At 44.8% G+C, this 10,415-nt stretch overlaps 1 protein-coding gene across 1 annotated transcript; it reads right to left on the bottom strand.

The window, feature by feature from the left end:
- Positions 1–6,213: 6,213 nt before the first annotated feature.
- On the bottom strand, positions 6,214–7,887 carry LOC122027966 (probable glycosyltransferase 7). The gene is made up of 2 exons (XM_042586979.1): positions 6,773–7,887; positions 6,214–6,684 (listed from the first exon to the last, which is right to left on the bottom strand). The coding sequence occupies exons 1-2, from the start codon at positions 7,583–7,585 to the stop codon at positions 6,214–6,216; spliced, it is 1,284 nt and encodes a 427-aa protein (XP_042442913.1). The 5' UTR covers positions 7,586–7,887.
- Positions 7,888–10,415: the final 2,528 nt, after the last annotated feature.

Genomic DNA, 10,415 nt, shown 5'->3' with positions numbered 1-10,415 from the left:
TTGTAATGTCCACACTCCCTACACTCAAAGCATATTATATGTAACTTATTTGAAATTGAAATGCTTGAGTTACCTAGGTTTGGGCATGGGTGTGAGCTCTCTTCCTCATCCCTTCCGGAGGTAGATGCCTCTTCTTCTTGCTCCGAACTTGAACAAGAGGAACTCTCCTCCTCTTCTTCCTTGGATGTTGAGTAGCCCTCAACTCCCAATTCGCTCCCTCCATGATGTGAGCTACTTGGCTCACTAGGCTCCTCTTCATGACTTGAAGTGGAACTCTCCTCATGGTACTTGGCCAAGTTATCCCACAACTCCTTGGCATTGTTGTATTCACCTATCTTACGCAAAATATTAGTAGGTAATGAAAATTCAATTGTTTTAGTTACCTCATTGTTGATCGTTGATTGATGGACTTGTTCCTTTGTCCACTTGTTCTTCTCTAGAGGCTCTCCTTCTTTATCCATTGGAGGAGTAAACCCTTCTTGTACACAAAACCAATTCCACATATTAGTCCTAAGAAAATACATCATCCTTACCTTCCAATATGCGAAGTTGTCGTTGTAGAAGGGTGGAATGGTGATGTCTTCTCCGAATTGATCCATCTCTAGCGCTTGTGCTCCCACGGGTGTGAATCCGATGAAGAGCGGCCTTGCTCTGATACCACTTGTTAGGATCCTTCGTACGGCTAGAGAGGGGGGGTGTGAATAGCCGACCCCAATTCGTTCGATTCTTTCTACAATGTCGAGTTAGCGCAGCGGAAATAAAACAATAGAAGCGACAAGGAAAGAAATCAAACCTCAAACTCGATGGATGTAACGAGGTTCGGAGATTAGGGCTCCTACTCCTCGGCGTGTCCGTAAGGTGGACGAGTCCGGTCAATCCGTCGGTGGATGAGTCCCCGGAGAACCGGCTAATATAAACTCCTTATGGGTGGAGAAACCTCACCACAATCTTTTGCAACAGCAAACAAAGGAGTACAACAATGGAGAAAACAAACAAGAACAATAGAAATTGTAATACACTTGCTTGCCTCTTGTTGTCGACTGGAACCTTGATGAAGCAGCAGCTTCTCGGATCCAGCAGCTAGAACACCAGCAGGAAACTCACGCAGAGCTTCGACGAGTTCAACAGAACTCAGCACAATGAGAGCTCAACCAAAGCTCAGCAGGAAGCAGAAAAGATTCAGCAGAAGAAGAGAAGAAGACTTTGGCTCGCAGCCGTAGCCCTCCTTTTATAACCTGCGAAGAAAGCGAAGAAAACACAGAAGAAATCTAGCCGTTGCGACGCAACGGCTAGTGCCTGAATCGGTCGGAGACCGATCGGACTATTCGATCGGTCCCCGCATCGATCGCTTTCACGTAAAGCTGCCCACCTTCGCGGGTTCGATCGGCCCGGGACCGATCAAAGAGTGGATCGGTCTGCATCGATCCCAACCTCAGCGACATCGTCTCGATCGGTCCCCGCACCGATCAGATATGGCCTGATCGGCCTCAGGACCGATCACCGCCTCTTTCGCCTCTGTTGCGATCGGTCACCGTATCGATCAAGAATCGAACAGAGCTTCGAGATCCGATCGGTCACCGCACCGATCGAGCAAACAGATCATCGGATCGGTCGGTGACCGATCCGAGCTTGGGTTTGGCCCAAACCAAGTCCCAAGACTTCCAAACAATATCCGGTCAACCTTGACCTATTGGTACTTCATCCCTAACATCTGGTCACTCCCTTGACCTGCTAGAACTCCCCGCCAAGTGTCCGGTCAATCCTTTGATCTACTTGGACTTTCCAACACCGAAGTCCGATCATCGATCCATCCGGATTTTCCCTTGCGCTTCACTCACGACTTTCACCACTCACCAGGATTTCACTTCGCCTAACATCCTAGTTAGGACTTTCTCACTGCCTGGCTTCACTCACGAGGACTTTCCCGCTGGCTTCACTCACCAGACTTTCCACACCGCCTAACATCCAGTTAGGACTTTCTCATTCACCTAGCTTCACTCACTAGGATTTTCACCGCTTCACTCACCAGATTTCCAATCTGCCCGGCTTCACTCACGGGACTTTTTCTCCGCCTCGGCTTCACTCACGGGACTTTCCCTTGCCTCTTCACTCACGGGACTTCCCAACCGCCTAACATCCCGATTAGGACTTTCCACCGCTCGGCTTCACTCACGGGACTTTCCAACCGCCTAACATCCCAGTTAGGACTTTCCCACCGCCTGGCTTCACTCACCAGGACTTCTCCGTGCCAAGTCTCCATACTTGGACTTTTCCCGTGCCAAGTCTCCATACTTGGACTTTTCGCGTGCCAAGCTCCCTGCTTGGATTTTTCCAATGCCAAGTCTCCATACTTGGACTTTTCCAGTGCCAAGCTCCCTGCTTGGACTTTTCCGGTGCCAAGTCTCCATACTTGGACTTTTTCCCGAATCAGGTCAACCAGGTCAACCTAGACCTACGGTTACACCAATAATCTCCCAAACATCTATTCTTGTCCCATATCAAGAATAGAACTCCCTCACGAGTGTCAAACATCAACATGCAACTCAACTAGGTCAACCTTGACCTAAAGTTGCATCAACAATCTTCCCAAGTCAAACATCAAAATACAACTCGAGTCAAGTCAACTCGAGTCGGGTCAACCAGGTCAACCTTGACCTAAGGTTGCACCAACAGAATCGACATATATTGTTCCCTCTTCACGGAACGTGTCTTTACCTACAACTCTCAAGAGAAATTGCCTTTTGCTAGACCAGTCCTCCAGACCGTCTGGACTTTTGCTTAGCGTCCGAGATTCCAAGACTTTCTGCTGAACGTCTGCTTCATAACCTGTCCAGACTTCCACCTGGTGTTCGCGACCCCCAGGATTTTCACCTAGAGTCCTCGACTCTAGGATTTTCCTCAAAAGTCCTCAACCCGCCAATATTTTGCCCAGTCCCCTAGACCAAGAATTCTTTGCCTCACTACAACTAGAACTTTTCACAACCTAGGATTACCTCCCTTTAGGATTTTCCACCTGCCTAGACTCCACTAGGAATTTTGCCTAAGAATACTTAGGACTTTCTTGCAAACTCAGTTCAATTTGTTACATTACAAGACATCTTAACTTTTGATCCCTTTTCCATAATCAAAACTCAGGTTCGATCGTCTGGTGCTCCCTGCACCAATAATTTCTTATAATATTCAAGGCATCCAGGTCATACAACGTGTCTTCAAGCTCCAAGACATTCAAGTCATATCTCTCCAAGGCATCCGAATCAAACATCATGCCTCCAAGCTCCAAGGCATTCAGGTCATACATTGTGTCTTCACTCTCCAAGGCATTCGGGTTATACACCATGCCTCCAGACTTTCATGTCGACCGATCGAGTTATAAGCAAGACTGCTCTTGCACTTGTCCCAGACTCTGGCCTCGACCGACGGAGTTATAAACGAGCACGCCCTCGCGTTCATTCCAGACTCTCGTGTCATCTGACCAAGTTATAAGCTAATTTGCCCTTGTGCCCATCCCAGACTTTCATGCCGCTCGACCGAGTTATAAGCGAGCCTTCCCTTGCGCCCATCCCAGACTCTTGTGCACTCAATCGAGTTATAAGCAAGCATACTCTCATCCCTGTCCCAGACTCTCATGCCACTTGGTTGAGTTGTAAGCAAGTCTACCCTCTCACCCTTCCCAGATTCTCGTGTCATCCGGCCGAGATATAAGCGAGTCTGCTCTTCACTTAAGTTCTAAACTCTCGCATCATTCAGCTGAGTTATAAGCAAGTTTGCCCATGCACCTATGCCCCACACTCTTGTGTCGCTCAAACAAGTTTTAAGTGAGTCTACTCCTATGCTCGTCCCAGACTCTCCTACCATTCGGTTGAGTTATAAGCGAGTCTACTTTCACACCCAAGTCCCAAACTCTCGCACCGTTCGGCCGAGTTATAAGTGAGTCTACTCTCGCACCTATGTCTTAGACTCTCGTGTTGCTCAGCCGAGTTATAAGCGAGCCTTCTCTCGTATCCATCCCAGATTCTCGTATCACTCGACCGAGTTATAACCGAGCCTGCCCTTGCGCCTATACCCCATATTCTCATGTCATTCACCTGAGTCATAAGCGAATATGCTCTCGTGTTATGTCCCAGACTCTCACCTCATTCGACCGAATTATAACCGAGTCTACCCTCACGCCTATGTTCCAAACTCTCGCGTCGTCCGGCTAAGTTATAAGCGAGCATGCCCTTATGCCTATGTTTTAAACTCTCGTGTCGTTCGATCGAGTTATAAGAGAGCATGCCCTCGCTCCTATGTTCCAGACTCTTGTGTCACTTGGCCGAGTTATAAGAAAGTTTGCTCTCGTGTTAATCCTAGACTCTTGTGTCGTCCGACTGAGTTATAAGCAAGTCTGGTCTCGCACCCATCCCAAATTCTCATGCCGCTTGGTTGAGATATAAGCGAGTCTACCCTTGCACCTATATTCCAAACTCTCGTGTTGCTCGACCGAGTTATAAGAGGGTTTTCTCTCACGCCTGTTCTTAACTCTTACCACAATTGTGAACTATTCGAATAGGCAATGCTCCTAGAATAAAACTCAAACGGCAGAACTAGGACCGAGCGTCCAAACCAATGACACTAAAGAACACAAGTGTCTAGTCAGTCGAGCTTGCAGTCTTCTTCGACTAGACTTGAAGAGGAGGCTAGTAATACGAGTAAGATGGCACCCCCAAAGTGGGGTTCGATGTCAAGAAAGTCAGCTAATGTGGTGGTCAAAGTCAAGAAGGGGTCAACTCTTTGGTCGTATCGGTGCCATACTGAAATAAGTTCAGTGTCATTGTAGAGTAATCTGGCCGATTAAACCAAAGGGTCAATCAGGTACTCTAGGCACATCACTCGGCTGGATAAGACTCTATGTTCAAGTATAGCGGTCAAGTGCAAGATGAACCCCTGACATAAAGTCTGATGGAACATTTTATCTGGGTAGATGCCAAATCCCCAACATAAACATGGTCAGACTTAGTGTTGGTCGGACCCACAGGACTCAGCTTCCAACTTTGCAGAGGCAGGGTTTCCAGTCTATAGTCAGCCAGCCCAGCACCGATCGAACTTACAGGGCCTGCTCCCTAATTCAATGTAAGGTTCTCATCATAAACCCAAGCCGCCCCAACGCCGGTCAAACCTTAGGGGCTTAACTCTCCACTTTTCCATTTGCATGGCTCCTAATATATTCCCAGTCGTCTAAGGAGCCAGTCGGACTCCTAGAAAATAACATTGTCAGATAATCATAACAACCTATCAAGGAATATGTCATTACTTTGACATATGCATGCAATGGAGCTATCCTCCACCTACAGGAAGGTTGTCGTACATACTCCACCACTCGACATATTTTGACACCAGACATTCTTTGCCACCTCATTAATGTGGAGGTTATGAGAGATGATATAAAATGGGGTTCTCTCCATTGGCTAGGTACGTGCATGCATACATACGCATCTACACACTCGTGCATTTGAGACTATTGTTCTATTGTTCATCGTCTTCTCCATTTCGCTCGGCTACTTCGCTCGGCTACTGTTCTGACTTAAGCGTTGGAGTGTCTGCGCTAGGGACCCATTCCCGGCCAATAACTAACGCTTCTTTCTCTCAGTTCCTATCTTTGTTGCACAGGTTTACTTGGTGTCACCTTACTTCAACTCACAGTCTTTACACGGTTAACATCCAAGCCATCTTGACACTATCCCAGATCCAGCACGTCATCTCCCCCACTTTCAGATAAAATGATTAGAGATTAGAGAAAGGTAGAAGTGGAACAAATCAAGAAGTTGATTCGTTCATTCATAAAAGAAGATATTTAGTTTGTAGAAATTTGAGAAGGTTCCTCGTAATGATATTCTCTCGGCGACAACGAGCGTGTTCTTCGATTTTTTCTCAAGAGGAATGTAAGGATTTTTGTTTTGCAAGAATTTTCTTATTGCAGCACCCTCTGCTTTGGCACAAACATAACTGTCTGTCATGTAGCCGTTTCCAGAAACGGTCACACGCACGCGTAGACAGCTGAAACAACGCGAGGTAATCGAATCCCAGCAAGTTTCCATTCCACCTGTAATATTTAAAATATAAAATTGATTGGAAGTTGGAACGGTCGGGGCGTGATCAAGAATTATAAACCATAAACATTCTCGGTCAATCCGCAAAACGAAATCTGTCTCGCTTGTTCACGCCAAATTTTTTTGTTTAGTACGTGGCAGGGTAATCGAATGGCAGCGGGACGACGTCGGCGCTGAGGAGGTCGGCGTGGCGGAAGCCGTAGTCGCGGAGGACCTGGTTGTCGGCGAAGTGCAGCGCGCGCTGCATCCCTTCCAAGCAGCTCTCCGCGGTGTACATCTCGTTGTGGTCCCCGCTGCAGGGCTGGCAGCCGGTGAAGTGAGTGATCAGCGGACGTCGCGGCGTCTCCGGCCCCATGCGCTCCTCCCGCATTCGCCCGTACGCCCTGCTCGTGGCCTCCGCGTGCCTCCGCCGCAGCTCTTCCTCCCGCTGCTCCACCGCTGTGTAAGCCCGGTCGAACCCCTCCAGCCGCCCCACCGTCCCCAGCCAGTAGCTCTCGAAGTCGAACTCGCTCTCCAGGTAGATCTTGTCGCCCCACCTCTCCTTCTGCTTCAGAAGGATGTACACGAGCACCGATTGGTCATCCGCCTCGCTGTACAGCTGATTGATCCGGCCAAATTTATTTTTACAACTTTTTTTCCTTTTTAATTTCTAGTAATCCGTAAATTTAGTTTGGAAATTATAATACCTTGTCCTTCAACTCGTCCTTGAGGATCTTGCCCCAGCGAGAGTGGTCAGGGGAGGTGGGGCCCATGGAGGCCCACTCTGCCATGAAGTCGAGCGACCACTGGCAGTTGCGGATGAGGAAGACGCCGGCGTTGAGGCTGACCCAGCTCCGCTCCTCGTAGATCAGGTGGGACCAGCCGTGGACGACCATGTTATGGGACCTATAGCGACTCATGGGCAGCTCAAAGTCCATGTCCGTGAAGGCGGCGTCGGAGTCAACCCACCACACCCACTCCGCCTCAGGGTGGGCCAGCATGGCCGCCCGGATCACCGGTATCTTGGCCCAGTAGGAGTTCATTTTGGGGTGGAGCAGCGCCGTGTTGTAAAGCAGTTCGATGCCGTGGCGGCGGCAGTAATCGGCCTTGTTCTTGAACAGGCGCAGCAAGAGGTGGTCCCCCACCGGGTTGCGGCACGGGCCCGCCTGGGACCCGCTCACCATAAAGATCCGCTCGCGGCCGGCGGCGACGTGGGGGTTGAGGCGGCGCCACTCCCGCCTCTTCGCGTCCCAGTCGTCGACCGGGCGGCCGATCAGGTAGGAGAGAGACGGGTCGTCGTAGAAGGTAGCGTTCGGAAGGCGACGGCGGCGGCCCAAGGAGACTCGAGAACGTTGTTCATAGATGGAGGAGAAGTTGGCTGAGAAAGAGGAGCAGATGCCGTAGAAAACAACGAGGAGGACGGCGGCAGCGGCGAAGACGATGAGGCCGCGAGAGATGCAGGAGGAGGACTTGGAGGGGCGGCGAGCCATAGGAAGGGAAGCGGTAGCAGAACCACCCATGGCGGATCGAGCATTATACTGAAAAGGCTTTATGGCATTCGTGGTGGCATGCACACCAGTGAAGGCACGATTAAGGAAGGTGTTTTCTAGTTGCTCATCGACGCTTGCCTAAATTCCATTACTTACTATGTTTTGATAATTAAATTGATCACAATTTCCCCCAGTCGAGGATAAGGATGATGCTCTCATCGCTTCCTATGTGTCAGTACTGCTCGTCCAAACTGGGAATGCATTTCCTGAATTGGGCGAATTGCCGTCGAGATGACGATTTTGGCGCTAGAGACGACGAAGGCAGCCGAGAGTTCTGCAGGGAGCGCACAGCGACGTGGGCGAGTAGTATAACGTTCAATTAAACATGAAAAACAGTACTGATTGAGAAGTTGAATTCGAGGAATGGTTTGTATTACAGTTGGACTTTTTTATGAATTCATATATGTAAACATGAATTTATGATTATTTTACCATTTTTATGAGTAGAAATGTTTAGCAATATGAAATGAATTTATTACTTGCTGATTGTTGGACATGGCAGTAATTTGATAATATGGAAAGGACTAAGAATGAGTTAATGATTTTTTTTTGTTTGTTTAAATATCCGTATGGATACTATCATGCCCTAAAAGAATACTTACTCGACACAGCAGAAGATAATAATTTCTGCTAATAAAACAAAGTCCACACGGCTGGTAAAAGGAAAACAACCACACAAGCATAAATTGAATAGAGTATGAGCAGGCCCGACTTAACCCAACAAATCATGTAACCCTAAACAAATATCTAAGAAATAAAATTTAGATACAAGTGAATTACACTAAAACAAATGCAATTTAGGGAAGAATATTTGGGACGAATAATATTCGTTGCAAATTTGCAACAGATTTTGCAACGAAAATCAAATTCGTCGCTAATTAGCAACGAAAATAACAACGAAATAAATTTATCAGATATTAGCAATAAATATATTTTCATCACAGAATTCGTTGTCAATCAGCGTTTAAGTATAAATTTCATTGAAAAATTTATGCAATTTTGTGGCAAATCCCTAGACTTGTTGCTAATTGTCAACGAATATATATTCGTCGCCAATTTTGTCACAAATTTGAGACGAAATTTCAAATTTGTTCCAAAATCTTTTTTTTTTAGGTTAGACTTTTAAAAATTGAAAAATGACCCTAGAGAGCTCGAAATGACACGAAATAAGTTTCTATAGGTTCGTATCAATTTCCTGATCTTACTAATGGGCTCAAACATAATTTTTAACCAATACACTGATGTTTATAAACTTTTGGAACAAGAATCAAATATTTATTACTCGTTTGGGGTAAAAAATTTATAATCATCAGTATATTTGTTAAAAATTATGTTTGGCCCTATTAATAAGATTAGAAGAATGATACGAACTCATAGAAACTTGTTTCGTGTCATTCCGAACTCTCTAGGGTCATCTTCCAATTTTTAAAGGTATAACTTAAAAAAAAAATTTGGGATGAACTTGGAAATTCGTCCCAAATTAGGGACGAACTTCGACGTTCGTCCCTAATTTGGGATGAATTTCTAAGTTCGCCGCAAAAATTATTGTTTTCAAAAATAAAAAAAAAATACGTTTAAAATATGGAAGATGGATCTAGAGAGCTCCGAATCATATGAAACAGGTTCCTATAGGTTCGTATCGATCTCCTGATCACAATGATGACCTCAAATAACTAATAAATTTTTTTAATAGTAATAATAATTAGATGGAGTCTATAAACCTTAAGACTTGATAAAAAAGAGTTAGATTTTGGAAATGGTTAGGTGATTTTGATATCCAAAAATCACTCACCTAAATATATTGTGTGAAAAAAAATATTTGAGGTTATCATTGTGATCAGGAGATCGATACGAACCCATAAGAACTTGTTTCATGTGATTCAGAGTTCTCTAGGTCCATCTTCCGCATTTTATACGCAATTATTTTTATTTTTGAAAAACAATTACGACGAATTTAGAAATTCATCCCAAATCTAGGACGAACTCAGAAGTTCGTGGCAAATTTGGGATGAAATTTCAAATTTGTCCCATATATTTTTTTTAGGTTAGACTTTTAAAAACTGGAAAATGACCCTAGAGAGCTCAAAATGACACAAAACAAGTTTCTATGTGTTCATATCGATCTCCTGATCTTACTAATGAGCTTAAACATAATTTTTAACCAATACACTGACGTTTATAAATTTTTAGAACAAGAATCAAATATTGATTACTCATTTGGCATAAAAAATTTATAATTATCAGTATATTTGTTAAAAATTATGTTTGACCATATTAATAAGATCAGGAGAATGATACAAACACATAGAAACTTATTTCGTGACATGCCGACCTCTCTAGGGTCATCTTCCAATTTTTAAAAGTATAACTTAAAAAAAAATTAGGACGAACTTGGAAATTTGTCCCAAATTAGGGATGAACTTCAAAGTTCGTCCCTAATTTGGGATGAATTTCCAAGTTCGTTGCAAAAATTATTTTTTTTCAAAAAAAAAAAATTGTGTTTAAAATACGGAAGATGGACCTAGAGAGCTCAAAATCATATGAAACAATTTCCTATGAGTTCGTATCGATCTCCTGATCACAATGATGACCTCAAATAACTAATAAAATTTTTTAATCATAATAATAATTAGATAGAGTCTATAAATCTTAAGATTTGGTGAAAAAGAGTTTGGGTTTGAAAATGGTTAGGTGATTTTGATATCCAAAAATCACTCACCTAAATATATTGTGTGAAAAAATGTTTGAGGCCATTATTGTATTTAGGAGATCGATACAATCCCGCAGGAACTTGTTTCAT

The sequence above is a fragment of the Zingiber officinale genome, chromosome 10A, assembly GCF_018446385.1.
Source record: "Zingiber officinale cultivar Zhangliang chromosome 10A, Zo_v1.1, whole genome shotgun sequence".
NCBI lineage: Eukaryota > Viridiplantae > Streptophyta > Magnoliopsida > Zingiberales > Zingiberaceae > Zingiber > Zingiber officinale.
Note: the sequence above shows the minus strand (reverse complement) of the source record. Positions and strands in the feature narration are given on the sequence as shown.

Bases quoted from the DNA above. Each gene is read 5' to 3' on its own strand.
- LOC122027966 (XM_042586979.1), bottom strand. From the start codon at position 7,585: ATGGGTGGTTCTGCTACCGCTTCCCTTCCTATGGCTCGCCGCCCCTCC. The intron at 6,685-6,772 runs GTATTATAATTT...CGGATCAATCAG, and splicing joins AGGACGAGTTGAAGGACAAG to CTGTACAGCGAGGCGGATGA.